Below are 20,361 nucleotides of genomic sequence, written 5' to 3' on the forward strand. Positions count from 1 at the left end.
GTAGTACCAATCCAGGCTCTCACTCTTGAAGACTTATAATATAATCATTTTCATAGCTCAGTACAGAACACCGTAAGATCTTTTATGTTGAAAACAGGGGGCGTTTCCCCAAGCTTATGACTATTGACCAGTGGTGGGCAATCTGCGGCCCACATGCGGCCTGTCAGGGTAATCCGCTGGTGGGCTGCGAAACAGTTGGTTTACATTGACTGTCTGCAGGCGCGGCCGCTCACAGCTCCCAGTGGCCGTGGTTCACCGTTTCCAGCCAATGGGAGCTGCAGGAAGCGGCGTGGGTCCACCACTGCTATAGACAGAAATACACACTGACATTAGACACCCATTCCCTAAACAAGGTCACTTGTTATCCAGTTGTTTGGTTCACAAGTGATCATTTTAATTTTATGGATGAAGTGCAATGTCTCAGATGCACACCATTTTTTAATATTTGTACACAAACCTTTTTAATTCTTGGCACCAGGCAAGTGTAGAACTCCCATATTAGCACTAATGCATTTTGCACTGGCACAATAAGGTGGTCAGTCTTGTCTTCTAGCATCAATGAGTTAAATGAATGGAGTCCATTGGTAAGTGCCCAATTACAAAGTAATTTAAGTAAGAACTTGCGCATTTTTTACAAGTGGGTTTGATGGTAAAAAGACTGACACTGTGATACTTTTTACGTACAACTTGGTTATTGGTAATGGTCCCCTAAACCACTTCTTCATGAACCCAGCAAAACTATACAGTATGTAAAGAATATTTGCAACAAACCTCTGAAAGGACAGTGTACGGAAATACCTTATGATCTTTGTGATGTACCCTCTTGTTTAAGTTAAATAAACATGAACATCGCCTGTAAAACAACACAGTGTGAATCCCCCTGAACCTGTGGATTTTTTTCTTTTAAAAAAGGACTTTTACAGAATTCAAGTAGTGTAGCAGGAAACCATATATGTCTTTCGATCACAGGTCAGGCAAATATAGAGCCACTTATTGGATTTTCCTTTGCTCCAGTTTGGCTCAGGTGCCCCAGTGGATCTATAAGTCTGTTGAAGTTAGCTTTTTCATGCTCCGTCGTTGAGCTAAACTTGAAGCTGCGACAGGCTCTAAGACTGGCTGAAATGTCTTGTGATTCAGTGCAGAATATGTGGCAGCCATGGCCCCCTAGAGAACAATGAAATCCACAAAGATTGTAAAAGTTATCTGGGAATGAAAACACTGAATGTTAAATATTAATTCTTTATGAATCCTGGAAAAGCCACAGAGAACTTGTTAGGGCAGAATTACTTCTGTAAAACCTTGTGTTGATACAGGGATAATTAATATTTATGCCTGGGTCCTCAAGGCTTCTCAGCATGGGTTCTTCATAGACCTTAGGTCTGTTCCCTCTTCCCAGTAACATTTATTTCACTTTCCATTAAATTTCCTCTATGTTCATGAGGCCAGTGGTGCAAGTAGAATTCATTTCTTACCAGTACCCTGCACTCATGGGAGGGACACAAAGGGGGGGAAAGGGGGGCACCTGACCTCCCCACGTGACCCCTCCCCTCCCTACCCCCAGCCCAGGGCTCACGCGCTCTCCCCATCCCCTCCCCATGATCCATCCCACATTACTTGGGGGCCTTCTGTCCTTCTCCTGCTGCGCTGGAGACTTCTGAACTGCAGGGCTCTCTAGAACAGCTGCAGCAAAAGGAGTAGAACGTGGGGCTGCTGGGCGGCCCGACGCCAGCAGCTCCTCTGGCGTGGCTGTACTGCCCCCAGCCCTTGCACGCAGCTGGCTCTCCTGAGTCCTGTCCAGGATTTGTACAACAGCCCCACCGGAGGACAGGGCTGGGGGCAGTACAGCCATGCCAGAGGAGCTGCATATTCTGTTCCTTTTGCCGCTGTGGTTCCCAGGAGAGCCCTGCGAGCACCAGGAGGGGCTAGCCAGCCTGAGATGATCCTGTCTGAGATGCTAGCTACATATTCAGGGTAGCTAGATCTTCTTGGTGTTCATGCTGCCGCAGCTACACTATTTTTAGCAAGCTAGCTTGATCAGAGCTAGTGCAGGTAAGTTTCCTCAAGCTGGAAGTGTAAATTCCAGCTTGATGTACAGACATCGCTTTAGAGATCAGCCAAAGCCTCCAGAAAATTCTCCATCTGGGTACGCGTATTGCCCCTATTACTCTAGTATTTAAAAAAATAGAAAGAACAGCAACAATCTCTTCTCTCAGCCTCTACGACAAAAAACTTGATTAGTTCGTCAATATTTCGTTTGAATGTTTATGAGTGAGTGTGTGCATTGTGATGACAGAGAGAATGCTAATTCTAAGAAAGGTGTTCAGCATTTAGCTCTGAAAGTGGCTGGTTCCATAGTCTAGGACCAGCTCCTGAGAAATCTCTATCTTTTGCACTCATGAACTACCTTCAACAGTTTCATTGTTCTACACAGTGGGAGGTCAGTTGCAGAAAATGGATGCAGAGGTAATTCTCAAGTAACTAGGGCCAATCCCCAAGAAGGCTTTGAATACAAGGACAGAGACTTTGAACTCTGCATTCAATGAGGAGCCAGTATAGAATGGATGACTGGGTGAAGTGTTCATAGCAACACAAGTTGCTAAATGGCCAGTCTTCCCTGTTTAGTACTACTGGAGTTTTTGGTGGCGATGGATATTCTGGAATCCAACTGAGGAGCCAAAAGGAACCAACAGTCGTGAACCAAGGTAAGGGCATATAGTGAAGGATGCTACAAAAAAGGATCTAAAGGGGAATTTCAAACAGAGTAGATACTCCCCTTCTCACTCCACATACTCCCTCGTGATCTACAAAGTCCTGATCCCACAGAAATAGGGCAGAGGGGCTTATCTGGGCAGGGGAGCAAGCCTGGGAACAACTGTCGTCCTCCTTATTTCCTCTGCTAACCCCCTCCATAGGGCTCTCCTCCACTGGCATTACTGGGGAAGGAGGGAACAAGTACCACGCCCTCAGGCAACAGAGCAACTATGGAAAGGACAACTTCAAGTGAAGCACATACAGTAAAAAGTAGATTAACCCCTTTTCAACAAGGTCCTTATTTCCATGCTAACATCCTCTGTAATAAAAAAATATATTGAAAAATCCCAAAAGCCACATCTGCAGTTTAGGACAGGAAGTGAAAAGCCATCCTATATCCCGCTGAAACTGCAACTGGAATTTAGGCAGATGATAATTAGCAGAGTCAGAAAAAAGACTGCTTTTCTCTCGAAAGTGAGAAGCTCACACATATTGAGATGGAGGACTTTTTGTTTTACCTTAACTAGATGTGGCGCATCTTGCCTGTTTAGCTGATAATGAGGCAACTGGTCCCTGCAGGCTATCCACGAGTGTTTTAATACTTGCTCTGCCGTGTATCGCTGATGTGGATCTACATGAAGCATATGGGATAGCAAGTCCTAGATTGAAATGATAAAAAACACATATACAGTTGTTAGATCCAAATATAAAGTGCCAGAAAGTTAGTGTTAATTACTAACAACATGAAAAAAGCCATTTAATTCATCTGGAAGGATCTAACAAGCCATACCAAACAAGGAAATCAATAGCTGAAGTGGGGCATTCTGTATCTTGACACTTCAAATGTCTGAATACAATGTGTGACACTACATAGGTACAATGAAGTCTGTTAAGAGAATGAGCATTCATTCTAAATAGAGCCTTATTAGAATGTTCATGATTTTTCATATTTCGGTTTGCTTATGAATCCAGTCATCTTTCAGAACAAGGGCAAAAATAGTTAGCACTAACCCAGAACAAATAAGCAATCCATTTGCCTTGGATCCATTTTTTCTAGTGGCAGATGCTCCTCCTCACTCCCGCTATATAATTTATGTCTGGACTACCAGCTGCAAAATCTAAAACTCAAATATAGTGATATGCCTCTGAAGTTTTTCCACTTTAAAGGTACAAACTTGAAAGGTGAAACTGACCAGAAGTGTACATTTGGTTTTGCCCTATTGGAGTATTAGGAAAGTGCTATTTTAAGTTAATATGCAATTGCAAGGTTGGTCAAAAGAAGGTGGGAGAGAGAACAGATTAATTAAGACATTAATAGGTGGAAGGAAGGCTATCAACAAAAGCAAGAACAAAGAATGATTACTGAGCAATTGGAGTAAGGACAATATGAGGCATTTAAAAAAATATATCAAGAACAAAATAAATCCTAGTAATAGTATAGGTCCATTACTAACAGAGATGGGGAAATTGTCACTAATGAAACAAAGAGACAGAAGTTTCTTCAGGTATGTTAGCAACAAGAAGAAAGTCAAGGAAAGTGTGGGCCCCTTACTGAATGAGGGAGGCAACCTAGTGACCGAGGATGTGGAAAAAGCTAATGTACTCAATGATTTTTTTGCCTCTGTCTTCACAAACAAGGTCAGCTCCCAGACTGCTGAACTGGGCAGCACAGTATGGGGAGGAGGTGACCAGCCCTCCGTGGAGAAAGAAGTGGTTCGGGACTATTTAGAAAAAGTGGATGAGCACAAATCCATGGGGCCGGATGCGCTGCATCCGAGGGTGCTAAAGGAGTTGGCGGATGTGATTGCGGAGCCATTCGCCATCATTTTTGAAAACTCATGGTGATCGGGGGAGGTCCCGGATGACTGGAAAAAGGCTAATGTAGTGCCCATCTTTAAAAAAGGGAAGGAGGAGGATCCGGGGAACTACAGGCCAGTCAGCCTCACCTCAGTCCCTGGAAAAATCATGGAGCAGGTCCTCAAGGAATCAATTATGAAACACTTAGAGGCGAGGAAAGTGATCAGGAATAGTCAGCATGGATTCACCAAGGGGAAGTCATGCCTGACTAACCTAACTGCCTTCTATGATGAGATAACTGGCTCTGTGGATGAGGGGAAAGCAGTGGATGTGTTATTCCCTGACTTTAGCAAAGCTTTGATATGGTCTCCCACAATATTCTTGCCGCCAAGTTAAAGAAGTATGGGCTGGATGAATGGACTGTAAGGTGGATAGAAAGCTGGCTAGATCGTCGGGCTCAACGGGTAGTGATCAATGGCTCCATGTCTAGTTGGCAGCCGGTTTCAAGCGGAGTGCCCCAGGGGTCGGTCCTGAGGCCGGTTTTGTTTAATATCTTTATTAATGATCTGGAGGATGGCGTGGACTGCACTCTCAGCAAGTTTGCAAATGACACTAAACTGGGAGGCGTGGCAGATACACTGGAGGGTAGGGATCGGATACAGAGGGACCTAGACAAATTAGAGGATTGGGCCAAAAAAAAAACCTGATGAGGTTCAACAAGGACAAGTGCAGAGTCCTGCACTTAGGACGGAAGAATCCTATGCACTGCTACAGACTAGGGACTGAATGGCTAGGTAGCAGTTCTGCAGAAAAGGACCTAGGGGTCACAGTGGACGAGAAGCTGGATATGAGTCAACAGTGTGCTCTTGTTGCCAAGAAGGCTAACGGCATTTTGGGCTGTATAAGTAGGGGCATTGCCAGCAGATCGAGGAACGTCATCGTTCCCCTTTATTCGACATTGGTTTATTCGACTGGGATTGTTTAGTCTCCAGAAGAGAAGAATGAGGGGGGGATTTGATAGCTGCTTTCAACTACCTGAAGGGGGGTTCCAAAGAGGATGGAGCTCGGCTGTTCTCAGTGGTGGTAGATGACAGAACAAGGAGCAATGGTCTCAAGTTGCAGTGGGGGAGGTCTAGGTTGGATATTAGGAAACACTATTTCACTAGGAGGGTGGTGAAGCACTGGAATGGGTTACCTAGGGAGGTGGTGGAATCTCCTTCCTTGGAGGTTTTTAAGGCCTGGCTTGACAAAGCCCTGGCTGGGATGATTTGGTTGGGAATTGGTCCTGCTTTGATCAGGGGGTTGGACTAGATGACCTCCCGAGGTCCCTTCCAACCCTGATATTCTATGATTCTAAGTGTTCAGTAAATATTTATGTGGTTTTTGGAAAGAAGCTGGGTGACACATTCACATCTCACAGTGATGATTTTTTTGCCTTTTCCAGCAGAAACTAAGTTGGATGTTAAACAGCTACTATAGTTGAATATTTTTAAATATAATTTGCACCTGAGTATTAAAAAACTGGCCAAGGATCTCTCTTAACCACTGATGTTGATTTTTAACAAGTCTTGAATTACTAGGAAAGTTCCAGATGGCTGGAAAAATGCCAAAACTTTAAAAGGGTAAACTGAATGGCTTGGGTACCTATAGGCCAACAGTGATCCTGGTGAAATCAAGGAATGGCTGATACAGGAAGCAGTCATTAAAGAATTACATGATGGTATATTAGTGCCAGTCAACAATATTTTATGGAAAATAGCATCAAACATATCGGATATCATTCTGGTTAAATTACAAGTTGGGTTGAGAAAGGTAACCATGTTGACACAATATACACCTCCACCCCAATAGAACGCTGTCCTCAGGAACCCAAAAAAATCTTATCGCGTTATAGGTGAAACTGCGTTATATCGAACTTGCTTTGATCCCCTGGAGCACTGCTTTACCGCGTTATATCCGAATTCGTGTTATATCGGGTCGCGTTATATCAGGGTAGAGGTGTACTTAGACTTGGGTAATGCATTTGACTTAGTACCATATGACTGGAGGCTGAAGCTAGACAAACTCCGATTAGAAATACATTTTATTTTCAATGAGGCTAAAACTAAGTGAGGATAACTAATGAACAGTCTTTAAATCTAGATTTAACATCTTTTTAAAAGATATGTCACAAACTATGGGCTTGATGTGGGAATTATGGGTGAAATGCTAATGCCTGTGTTAAGGGGGTAAGATTAGATGATCAATATTGGTCCCTTTGTAGCTTTAAAGTCTATTAACCTACTAATTGGTCAGGTTAAAATTTATAATTATTATATTAGCACCATTTTAGGTTATTAAAACTCAGAGATTTAAAATATAACCTAATTTTTACCATTGATACTGTGTGATTACTTTTGCAATTCACATAGCTAGGTCATGAAAAAATAGGTTAGTTCCTCCAGTTGATTTTCACCAACTAGCACAACATTCATCACAGGAGATGCAAAAATTGCAGTGGAATGTTTGCTCCCAAACCAAAAACTTGATGACATCTAAGCATTGCAAGTAAGAGGCAACTTTACATATTGAAATACTCAGAATCAATAGATGGCAGTCAACTATTTTTTTCTTATTTTGTTGGTTTGAGTCATAGCCTTATCATTCTTGTTTGTGTTTTGCTTTGCTCTTGGTGCGTTGCATACCAGAATATTAATCTGAGTAGATTTTTCTAGTTTTTCTCCACTATCATGTCATTATATTTCACTGAACTTTAAAATTTTCCACTTGGAGTATTTACAAATTTTCTTCAACTTTTTATGCTTCTATTTTAATTTTCTAGTTAAAATTCTGAAGTCTAGCAAATCCTAAATAAACACATCATTTGATTTAAATGTGAATTGCCATATAAAAACTGTGCTACTTTTGATATGTCTTTATGGACATACAAGAAACAAAGTTTTTCATTTTTCTGGAAGTATTTTCCTCCTGGTTTTTCCATTGGGTATTATCAGATGCAGTCTTTCCAACTTTTTACTGGAAAAAATAAGCCTTAGAAGAATCTGAATAGTCACATTTGCAAGTCAGACTGAAACCTGAACTGCAGTTCTCATGTCAGTCAACTGACAGGCTTGGTGATGGTTAATTTTAGGGAGCTATTTTAAAATCACTCAGATTTTTGTGCTGAATGTCCTCATTAGACAGGTTATGAGGAAATTCAAAGACATTTATAACTAACCCTTTAAAACATTTTTTCCTTTAAACTTCTCTTGGCTTCTAGCTTATTGGTTGTATCCCAGAAAGCATTGTCCTGTGCCATCACAAATACCATGGAACACAACTTAGTAGTAATAAGTAGTTAATATTCACATTCAGGAACACTTTCAGTAAACCAGAAGGTAACATTTTGTAGGGGTGGGGTGAACTTTAAAAGTTAGTAAAAAAACTTATTTCTCTGCTGAAATCAGCCTTTATCAGCCTAGTCAGCAAGAGCATTCAGTGCAGCAATTTTGGCTTAACATTTCTCATTTTGGTTGTGTAGTTCACGTTAATACAATAAAACATTAAGCTTTCATCCTTCTGACTTTGTGAATTTGGAGTCCATGATAGTATGATGTTAACAGTGCCAAGCAAGAATCAGGTAGCCACGACTCAACAAGAACCAGATTTAAGTAGTCTCACACAATATCCATCCCACGTCAGCTGGCTCTGCTGGAAATAAAACTCAGGTTTTAGCCCTGAAATATGACATCACCATCTTTGTCCTTCAAAGACTGCCAAAAGTCTTCCAGCAAGAGAGAAGTTGTAGTACAGATCCCAAACCTCTTGTACAGAGCACTTAAAGTTTTACATGTGGGCTTTGTGAGGCACTGTAAAACGTTCTTCCCTTGTTAAAAATGTAGCTCTTGATATAGCCCTAGCATCAGAAACCATCAAAAAAATATACCACAGATTGCATACACAGACAAAAATATACCAAGATATAATGGCTAAGAGTTAAGTTACACTAGTCGGATATCCGATCAAGTTTAACATATATTTGCTTGTACCCTAGATGGTACTATAGAAGATAAAATATATTTACACCTTTGCTGCATCTGAAACAGTGTCCCAGTTGCCTCCACTTAAAGAGAATTTTCCACTGCCTATCCGTAACAGGATTTCCTCAGGAGTATCATTGGGACCATTGGCAAAAGGAGTATAGCTATTTAAAAAAAATTACAAGCAAAGAAAGGATTACGTGTATATGAAATCTATAAAGAAACATGACATAAGCAAATCTTCAGAAAGCAGTGTCATTCTGTCTAGATACTTATGGTAGTGTTACTGTGGTGTTACAACTATATTATGTGATTTCAGATATTTACTAAAATACATGAAAATTTAATCTTTAAAAACTTTTCTTTTTATTCATTGCAGTGGCTTATCCAGTGGAACAAACTAAGTACAGACCAAAGATCCATAGTAGCTAAAGGTTAACAACTTGCAGGCTATCATTCTTACCATTCCAGAGTTCATCAATTAAATTGAAATGATCGGGAATATCCTCATGTAAGGTCATCACACTTTTTAAACTGAACGGCAATGAAGTGACCAATAAATCTGACTGAAGTCCATAAACATGTCTATACCTTTTATCATGGACAGAAAATACAAACAAACAAACAAAAAAAAATGTGACTGGGACTGTTTATAAGACTCAAGTTTGGGAGGCTCTCATTTCTGAAAATTAAAGAAAAGCTGTTTTCAGAACCTTTTAGAAAGTTTTAAGAAACAGTCTCTGTCTGTAAAGTCAGATCCCTTACTAACCATGAATCCAACTGTGGAGCACTCAGAAGAGTTAAAATTAATAAATATAAACCACATCCAAGAGACCTGAATAGTTCCTAAGAATGTTACGTTGTCATGTTCCTTCCATGTCTAGAAGCAAACATCGAGTAAAACTTGGACAAGATCAGGCCTATTTAGATTAGCACATGACACTGTTTGCAAACATTTGCAACTACCCTTCAATTGTAATTTACTGTGATTTCAATAATTTATTAATCCCAGATGTATGACTGTTTGCTACCCGGAAAGAGCTGCATTTTTGAGAACTTCATGGTTGAAGCCTCTTGCCTTTCCCAACCTATGAGCATAAGGATATAGAACATTAACACTAACATTCTAAGATACACATAGTAATGGTCAAGTACCTGGTGCATACTGAATATTAATATCTTTTAAAAGTTAATGATTTCATAAGTTTTGTTTAAAGTTGAAGAATTAACCTATACAATTTGTTATGTAACTGCTATCATGGATGACAAAGTCCACAATGTTTACACTTCTAAAACAATCCTCTTTCAGGCATAAAATTAAGCCCCTTTGAAAAGCAGAAACCTGTGTGTTTTTGTTACTTCTCTACATCTTAAAAATCAATTACATTCCAGATGTTCCAAAACTATTAATCTTTTGACTGCAAATAATGAGACATTTTAGTCCAGAAAATACTTTTTGAAAGTGTTCTAGTGGGATGAGAAGTACAGGTTAGAGAATTAAATGGCAGCTACAGCCTTTTACTCATGTGCTGCTACTACTAGTGAGTGTCCATCGTGCATTAAAGCTATAATGGGCAGACTACTAAAAGATTGTGAAACTCATGTAGCAAAATTTACCATTTCTTGCCATAAGGAGAATCTCCTCTGAGGATTATTACTTTCAGTACTGTACTCTTGCAAAATCATCTTTAATTGGCCTAACAACAATTAAGACAATGCCCCTTTAACACACTGGTATAGGACAGCCACCCTGAGAAGCAGTATGTACCTCAAATTTCAGTAAAATGGGTTGGATTCTTGTCCAGGAATGTCATGACAGCTATGAAAGCTTTTCCATGTTTATTGCTAAAAGTTTGTGTCACTAATATTCCAGCTCAGAGATATTACTCTGAAGACCCCAAAAATACCCAGCACCATCATATATTCAGATTTTGTATTCAAGTGAATTTGAATTAGCATTCTGGGGAATGAAATCTTAACACTAAGCAGCTGTCTATAGAAGGTTCACTAGACCCTTACACAGAACTCATCTGGCCTGTTAGCTGCGAGGCAGTTATCAGAATACAGTATGAAAACTTGATCTGCAAAATTTCTGATGCTGAAGCTAGGGTAGAACATGTGACTAAATAGGAGTCTGACTTCGCAATTTTTTAAAAATATTAAATACACACTATCATTGTCATTAGGGCCACAATACAAACATTTATATTTTGAAATTCACAAGTAATAATATACTAATTCAAACAGGTAGATATGAATCTATAAATTGGAATTTGCTGCTAAAATTAAGTCAACTGTCTGCCTAAAAGGAATAGGAATAGGTGATAGCACTAAAGATTAAGGATATGATACTATCATTTTACTAAAAGCCTCGCTTTAAATCTCAACCTCAGTTTATTATTTGCTATGAAAACATCAACAGAAATTGCATCCTTTTATATTTGGATGCTGCTAAAGAAAGTAACTCAATTCATTTTTCCATAATGCTGTAATTTAGAGATTTCAAAACCCATCTAATGTAATGTTCCATACCCATGTAATGTATGATTTGTGTGTCAACATCAAAATCCTTAAGGGATGTTGGCCACTTGAAATCTGATCAGAAAAACAGTTGTGTATGTGACCCTAAATCTCCCTGCCAAATTTGGTAGTTTTGTATTCTTTTATTTTTAAGCACTGTTCTTTCCCCTGTTCCTATACAAAAGATACAGACCAGGATAATTAGCTATTCAGAGCAAACAGTGAAAATGACTACATATGTAGGGCTGTCAAACACGAAATAGAGAAAAAAATGTTTCTAATATTTTAGTTATAGTAATCTTAGGCACATTTTTTCCAGACAGGAGCACAATTACATTGAAAGCAACTCATTCTAGATTTTGAATATTTCCATAAGTTTATGTTAAATGTTAACACATGAAGAATACTGGTGAATTATGGAAGCCTTCTATTAAAATATACTTTATTGCAATCCATATATTTTAAGACTGCTGCTCAGCATGCCACAATGCCTGATACTGTACAAAGCTTATTGCAAGTAGGGGGGAAAAAAAAGATTTTCATTCAAACAAGTAGTAAAATCTAGAACTTTTACATTCATTATCATGTCTAATCCATCTCAGGGCTACTGTCATATCAGAATGTCTGTGTGTATACATCATACTAATAATTCCAGGAAACTAACTGAAAGCTGAGAAAAATCTTACCCTGCCAGCATTGTGTAAAGGAGAACACCCAAGCTCCAGATATCACAAGCAGCATCATATCCCTGTCTCATGAGAACCTATAAAACAAAGATCTGTTAAAGTTTTATTTGCTGCATGTAAAAAACTACAGTAAGGGTAAGCCAATCCCAATATTCTTTCTTAAAACCAAACAGAAATATGTCAAATATACTTAAATATAGATAGACAGTATAAATATTTTGAAAACATGCTTGTGTCTTCCTACTGGGGGCCACTACCACCATTTTATTAAGTTTGAGCCACTCCTTGAGAGATCATCAGCACAAACACATTGACAGTAATATTGTGCTGTAAACCCAAGAACCTGATCCTACTGTCCTTAATCATAGAAAACTTCCACAGAAACAATTTCCAGATTAAGGTCTGCAGTATTGTATCCCAGTGAACTTTAGGGACAGATATAAAAGGAAAATACTTTGTGTCTTTTATTGTGACATTTCTCATTGTCTAAAGGAACGTGTTCTCTTTAAAGATCCCATTGTGATACTAGATGCACATGGCACAGTTGATGCAATCTAAAGATGCAGAATACAAGCAACATTGTCTCTAAGGAAAAAAGACATGAGTATTTTAAATGCATTCCTGGACAAATATTTAAAGGGAAGATAAAAATGCTGAAGTTGTAATTAGAAAGATATCTAGCCTAAATTTGAGTCTCTGGAATTTATTTGGAACTAATCCTTTTGAGACTTAGGATGGCAACATTTAAGATCAGCACTCTGGAAACATAACCAGAGCATTGTCATGACAGGATGTTTCCCTTTTTACCTGTAACAGCTATTTTAGTCTAACAATGACTTCTAGCGGTTTTGGTAAATTGCTATTAATACTAAGAGTAAAACTGGGGAAGGAGTCCACAAACTAGCCCACAATGTAGACAGTATTGAATAAATATTTTGTAGGACAAAAAGGGATCTAAATATTGGTTACACAGCAAGGAGAGTGTATAGTTGGTTAATTTTAGCCCATTAAGCTAGGAAATAAATTTGAGACAAATTTCTCATGAAGTCATGCTTTTAAATTCCAAAGGAAGAGAACATCTTATTTGTGTTAAATAAAAGCCATCGTGAAGACTTATTTACAGTGTGTGAATGGCATTAATAGAGAAGTTTAGGGGAAAGGAGAACAAGGGTTGGAACAATTAAACGTGTTGTTCACACCTTTTAGTAGAAAAATATGTCCCTCTCAGAAAGGTTATGATGATGGAACATGGTTTCTTCATGAGTCAGAATGGTACATATAAAGTCAATATATTAAACTGCTGAAGATACCTCTGGTGCTACAAAGTTGGCAGTGTAGCAAGGAGTTAAAAGAAGTCCATTCTCCCCTCGAAGTTGTTTTGCAAATCCAAAATCACAAATCCTGATAGAGTCAGCATTGTTTGAGTCATCCATATATAAAATATTACTTGGCTTAAGGTCTCGATGCACTACCTTTAAAAAAATAAAGAGACTTCAAAGTATAATACTTAAAAACTATTTGTAACTCATAAAGTAACAAATGTTTATAGGACACATCTGCAAAAATATGTAATTTCCTTATCTGTAACTGTTCTATGAAGGTAGCACAATATTGATCCACACAATTACTTAAAGTACATGATGTAACTCCAGAAATTCTGTATCTTTTAAAGTAACATTACATAGAAGCTCCTGAATCATAGTAAAGATGCAATTATCCTTAATAGACCCCCACAACCTACTCCATGTCGTAAGCTACAAAGGTTAATCAATTTCTCAGAACAGTAGGATTGTTACTACAATGTTAAATGATTATTTATGATAAAGTATATAATTTTTCTATTTGAAATACTGTTTACATTCTAATCTATGAAAGGTCATTAGCACTGATGTGATGTCAGATACTTAAAAACTTATGAAAGATCAAATGAAAATGCAACTTTTCTCTAAAGTTCTCTTTCCTGACCTTGTTAACAGGGCTAAATCTGGGAAATAATTGTTTGACTCAAACAGTGGATAATTATAGGCATAAAATTATTACTGTTTTAATTGCTGAAAAGATACATCTCCTGTACTGGATAACATATATTCCCTGTTTGATGATGCTAGGAAGGTTTGCAATAAAGTGACAACCTCCCTGACACAAGAAGAGAAAGAGCCTAGGATTTAAATGGATTATGAAAAAGTTACCAGTATTTCCACACAACATAAAAAGATCCTCCTCTTGTTTCGTTCATTGCCCCATACATATGATTTTGTACTAGATATGGCATTGTTTCATACAATAATTTAATAGTTATTTGTTTGCATATAATTTTACCCTTTAAGATTTGGAAAAATTTAATTACTACAAAAAACAGAACTCCTAAATGGGCTTTCATTTTATCAAAAGTGCAGCCTGTAGTGAAAACTACTCTAAGTAGTGGGATGCCTGTGTTCATTACTGAATCTAGGTTTGTACATATGGAATCAAACTCTCTTGCCATAATCTTATGATTCATCTTGTGTTCAATTTAATAATTTCAAGAAAATGTGAGGGTTTGTACATTCATTAATGATTCTAATACTTGATAGGAGGATATTAGTGTTCATTGTGGTTTTACTATTTGGGTGTTAGATATTTTTAGTGATAGCAACCCACATATATAGGGGGCCCAAATCTTGCAACAATTTCTGATGTAAATAGTCTTTACTCATGTAAATAGTCTTTACTCATGTGAGCAGATACTTTATAGCAAATACGCCTATTCTTGAGTAAGAGAGGAAGAGAGATACTATGATAGCAGCCTCACACAACTCTGGTAATATACCTCAATCATTATCTGTAATAAATATCTTTTACCAGAAGGCTTCATTTATCTGAATTTTAACACATTTCCATGTGGACATGTCGAATAAGACTAAGATAACCAACCTCATTTGTGATCTAAACATCTCCAAAAGGTGAAAAGTTGATGCACTCATATTAACTAGATTTTGGACCCTTAAAAGTAACTTTGCAATATGACTTTTATAAGATATGTATATGGATGAACTCTTACCACTAAATATTCCTGGCATAAAAACATTTCTAGTACTAAGCATGTGCTTTAAAAACATTTTAAAAGCTATTAAAATTGGAATACATTATTGAAAACAACATGTATATAAAGATAAATGCATTAATAGTATTATAGGTTTAAAATAGACTACAACCTAAAAGCTAGGGCCTTGTAGGTGAATAAATATAATACTGTAGTTAAAATCCAACTACATTTTATTCTGAATTGATAGTGGCTTTGTATTAACAGCAATGTGTATTAATTAAAACATACAGATTGTACAGATGTGTATATAATGAAAGCAGAAATTCAGAACAAAATGAAATCAGACTTCCACAAAATGCCCACTTCCTGCTGTGTGATGCACAAATCTCATTAGTATATACAAGTAGTTATCTGGCTGAGCTCTTCAGGGGGATTAAGCATTATCTGGTCATTATAAATAAAAATCAGATTATGGCAGTGATATAACCCAATTGGTATTTCCAGCTGGATAGTTCTAATAATTCAGATCAATTTTAAATAGAATAACTGAGTAAACTATTTGTATACTTGAAGTTCACATACACAATCAGATCTCTGGGTGGCACATTTCTATAGAAAACTTTGTTTCTGGTGATTTAAATACTAGTTTATTTTACATAATTATTCTACAGGAATTAAATACTTCATATTAGAAAAACTTTGCATTCTAGTTTTCCATTAGAGGAGCAAAAATATTTTCGTCTAACTGCATGAGTCAAAACTGAAATCTTGATATGAAATACAGAAAAGTATTCCTCTTTCTCACCCTCCATGGAGATGCAGCTTAATTAAAGATTATGTAATTGAATTAATTTTCTATCAAGACATTTTTATAAATTATGCATAAAGTTTAAATTATGTTGTACGCAAATAAAGTCTCAACTCTCTTCATTATGTGTTCACATACTAACAAGTCAACAAAAATTTGTAAGAAAAAGAAAATGTGATTATACTTTGTGTAATTAAATACAATCATGATATAATATGTATCACTTACTCCTTGACAATGAAGGTAGTCAACTGTTTTAGTTATAGTATACAATACAGCACTAGCCTCCCGTTCTGAGAAATACTTTTGTCTGAGAATCCGATCAAGCAGCTCTCCTCCCTTCATCAATTCAGTGACCAGGTAAATATATCTGCCATCATCATACACCTGCAGAAGTTTAAAAAACACACACACACTCATTTGAATAATTCACAATTAAATATACATTCTAAGAACTTTAAGGAGTAAATAAAAAAGTCCTCTCAATCTTCTAAGTGTATATGAATACAGACAGGTATTGCAAAATTTAATTCTTCAACTGAAAATTCATGCCTCATGGCACAAGGATTAAAGAAACCTTACATCTCACTGGAGGATAGGTCCATCAATGGCTATTAGCCAGGATGGGCAGGGATGGTGTCCCTAGCCTCTATTTGACAGAAGCTGGAAATGGGCAACAGGGGATGGATAACTTGATGATTACCTGTTCTATTCATTCCCTCTGGGGCACCTGGCATTGGCCACTGTTGGAAGACAGGATACTGGGCTAGATGGACCTTTGGTTTGACCCAGTATGGCCATTCTTATGCAATGTGGAGTTAATGGGTCATTAAATGATGATTCTGGGATTCATTCTTTCACCTGTGCTGCCCTAGGAAAAAGCATGTTGTTTCTCCCTATTTTTACCAGATGCAATTTTGAGTGATGGCACTTCATATATCGCCACCTAAGTAGTTTATTTCTAGGTTAGATCAACAACACATCAAGTGTTCAGTTGAGATAAGGATGGCAAAGACAAGCTTCCAATATCAGACTCAGATGCATATATTAAAACTGTTCAGGCAGCCATGGATCTTTACATTTATTTATATAACGTAGGATTCTTTGTTATTATTTTAAAAGCTAAATAAGCTCCCCATGTGCTGGCAAAACACATGGAATAATGATAGCTGCAGTTAGCCAACGGGCCGCTAGAGATTCTGAATGGGAAGAATCACCCCTGTATCCCTCTACCATGTGCTCTCCACCCTTGTTCAACTGCAGCTGTCCCAATCTCCAGCGGCCCATCAATTTGCCACCCACTGAAATGGGAGGCAGCAGGGGTGGCATTTTGGTTCTTTATAGCTAATGATGAAAGCCCCAATGAACTTGGTTTCTGCTTGGTTTGGTTTTTTTTTTTTTTTTTTTAACCTTAGAGATAGCAGGAGTATTTTTTTGGTCCTTTTTAAAATTTCTGCTAACAGAATTCTTTGGAATGCCAGAGAGCTACAGAGGGCTTATCTATACTTACCAAGGGATCGACAAGTGGTGAACGATGTATCGGCGGTCGATTTAGCGGATCTAGTGAAGACCTGCTAAATCGACCACAGATTGCTCTCCCGTCGACTCCTGTACTCCACTGGATCAAGATTGGGGGAGTCAACGGGAGAGCGTCTCCCGTCAACATCGCATAGATCTAAGCCACGTCAATTTGCATTACGCTATTCATGTAACTTAAATTGCGTAGCTTAGATCCAATTTCCCCTGTAGTGTAGACAAGGACTGAGCCATCAGTTTAAAGTGCATAAGTGTTGACTCTTTCACAAGTAGATCTTAACTGTTAGGCATTTTGAGTTAAATCAACATTAAATAAAAAACAAGAAATTATTAGAACCTAAAAATTCCATCCCCTCTCGCATGCACAAGTTCCATTAATTAATTATGGTATCATAATTCTACTAGCTCTCTAGCTGTCTACAGAATCTTCCAGTAGAACCATGATAAACAAGATCTAAATTTCAAACGGGAGGGAATGTGGAAATAAAAGCAAGCAAGTGTAGAATTTTCTTCTCTTTGCAGGTCACCTTTAAAGCCCAGAATCATTTAGGAATTTAAATAATACATTAATTAGCAAAGGCCAAACACATTTTGAGTCTCCCAAAACCTGGCACTTTTGCAAAAAAATTAAGATATAATTTATAAGTAACAGTATATGCCATATTTAAAATATTTTACCTTTTTTTTTAAACTAAGTATTGTTTCCAGCATATTTTACTGGAAACACAAAACATGGGATCCCTACCCAACCATTATTTTATTTACTGTTTGACTGCTTTGTGGTAAGAATTGTAAAATTTAAAAAGAGTACATACATCTTTTAAAGTAATAATATTAGGGTGTTGTCCATAGCGCATCAAAATCTCAATTTCTTCTGAGGGATCTCTCTTACTTTTGTCAATTATCTGTGAAATAAATGGTGGAAAAGGGCTCAATGTTAAATGAAGTATTTCCTCATAAAGGCAAACTGGATGAAAATCCTGGATTTTTGGATAAGCGACCACAAAAGCTACAAGTAACAAGAATTTTCAAACTGAGCAAGACAGCAGTTTTGACTATAAAAGTCACACATTATTGCTCTCTTTACTTTCATGCTTCATCCTTAGTAGTTATGAGTGACACATTATCCAGCCTATTCACTTAAAGCTTGAGGTTAATAGTTACAAAACAAGTTCTAGCATATATTGAAAATTGCTCTAATCTGAAGATATTAGTGAATTTATCAGACTATCCTAAATATTTCTACTTCCCTCCTGCCCACTTCCCCACCAAAAGAGCCCACTGATCTCACCTTTGTTGTACTCTTATTGTAAGGGCAAATAAAAAAGGAAAAGGGAACATTTAACAATATGTCTATTCGGTCTAACGAAACGTGATAATTGAAGTAATTTCAAAGCCAACAGAATTAGGTTTCAAATAATTGATATATTGCTCCATAAGTCTTTTTCCAACAAAGTTTGATGGCAACCTTTCCTCTAACAAGAAATAATGGTAAAAGCAAATACAAAATGTAGCTGAATGGAAAAATTTACTTTTTCACTTCTCAAAGTACATACAACATTACACTGACTGAAAAATTAGGTGTATAAAAAAAAAGGTCTCCTTACTTACTAATACATTTAAAAGATACATAACTTGACTGTGGAGTAACTATTCAAATACCAAAAGAGACTTTACACCAAGTACCTTCACGGCAAACTCCATATTGGTAGCTATGTGCACACATCTCTTGCAAACAGAGTAGGAGCCAACACCAATATCCTCCTTCAGCTCATATACATCAGTGAACTGTGCACTGTTTCCATGAAGTTGCTTTAAACAAATATAAACTGCATTTTAAAACAATAAACTGTACTTTAACAAAACACGATTTTTACTTTCTCAAGCAGCACATTTTTCTTTACTTTGCAGTTTTTTCCTTTTGAAATTTACATTTAAAAAGACATTCAACTTGATTTTTGAGAATGGATTAGTTTAAATCGCTGCACATAATATTTATGTATATTATAAGGGTTTTGGTGCTGCTGTGCTGATATAAGGGTCTTTCCAACAGAGGAGAATGGAGGTTAACTATCAATACACACATCAGCTTTTGGCATTTCAGTTAAGAAATATCTATATAAAAAAAAAAATGTTACCTGTACTATTGGCAATATATTGGTGAGGGGCGAAATTTTATGATCTTCTATGGCAGTAGTTGCAACAAAGCTAAATCCTTTGAACAGCTGATGCGCGTTAGCACTAGGTGGAACTCCTGGAGAATCTAATTGTTAAATACACATGGTTTAATTAGAATCTGAAGAGTATTCTGTTACTACAGTATATTCAAACTAAGCTATTCTGTGTGTTTACCATAGGTATGTTCTCAAAAGTATTTTGTGGAAAATACAAGAAAGTAGAATTGGTTCTGAACTACAAGATGTAGTCGAGGTGCCAATATATCACCTTTCACGTATATTCTCACTTTTACTTATTTTAACAGTATCACATGTTAAATAAAATACATGCTTGCCCCCATGCCCGCTTCTTTTTTTTTAAACTACAAGACTTCAAGATGTTGAATAACTAAAATACATGTAATTTCATCTATTCCCCCCAAAAAACAACTCTGTCTGTGACTATTCACAAAAAAGAACTAAAGATTGGTGCCACGGTTTCATTCATAGCTGCGAGCTCAAGTATGTGGAGTCAAAAAGGGTGCATACGAGGGCACTGCTAGCTAGAAGTTTCAACTGAAGAACCATAGATGTGGGCATGGCAGAAGTACAGGGACCCATGGAGACAATACTTGAAGAATGTAGCGATATGTTTCAAAAGTCTGAGAGCCAAGATCTTCCCCAAGGTACACTGTGTACAACTTCTACTTCACTGTACTCTGTCTAAACACAAATAAAGCACAATTTGGCCAAGAGGTATTTTAACATATGTATGTAAACTTAAGAGCTATGTTGGAATACAAACTGCTGATAATACGTCACGTGGCCAACAAACCAGATATCTGGTTTTAAAGTCCAGGTGAAACCGTCAAGGGGAGATTTATAAACAGGACCCTTAAATGAACATACTAATTGTTGAACAGTAATGATTATAAGCCTTAATTGAGTGACTGAACATTAGAAGAAAACCATTTCACTGTGTGGTAATTTTGTATTTAAAAGATGACTTCACGATATTTACACAAGTTTACTTGAAGCACTCCTAAAATTGATTTGATAGCAC

The 20,361-nt window shown here is 37.3% G+C and overlaps 1 protein-coding gene across 1 annotated transcript in view; it reads right to left on the reverse strand.

The window, feature by feature from the left end:
- Positions 1 to 241: 241 nt before the first annotated feature.
- The window catches only part of RPS6KA6 (ribosomal protein S6 kinase A6), a 73,168-nt gene continuing 53,048 nt past the window's right edge, over positions 242 to 20,361 (reverse strand). The window contains exons 14-22 of the mRNA XM_024195127.3: positions 19,281 to 19,405; positions 18,829 to 18,954; positions 17,958 to 18,047; positions 15,835 to 15,993; positions 13,084 to 13,245; positions 11,774 to 11,850; positions 8,614 to 8,731; positions 3,270 to 3,410; positions 242 to 1,164 (exon numbers count right to left, since the gene is read on the reverse strand). Coding sequence (XP_024050895.1) covers positions 1,039 to 1,164; positions 3,270 to 3,410; positions 8,614 to 8,731; positions 11,774 to 11,850; positions 13,084 to 13,245; positions 15,835 to 15,993; positions 17,958 to 18,047; positions 18,829 to 18,954; positions 19,281 to 19,405 — 1,124 coding nt within the window. The 3' untranslated portion in view covers positions 242 to 1,038. The remainder of the gene's footprint in view (positions 1,165 to 3,269; positions 3,411 to 8,613; positions 8,732 to 11,773; positions 11,851 to 13,083; positions 13,246 to 15,834; positions 15,994 to 17,957; positions 18,048 to 18,828; positions 18,955 to 19,280; positions 19,406 to 20,361) is intronic.

This window comes from Terrapene carolina, unplaced genomic scaffold, assembly GCF_002925995.2.
Source record: "Terrapene carolina triunguis isolate 2854851 unplaced genomic scaffold, T_m_triunguis-2.0 Scaffold131, whole genome shotgun sequence".
In the NCBI taxonomy this organism is placed as follows: Eukaryota; Metazoa; Chordata; order Testudines; family Emydidae; genus Terrapene; species Terrapene triunguis.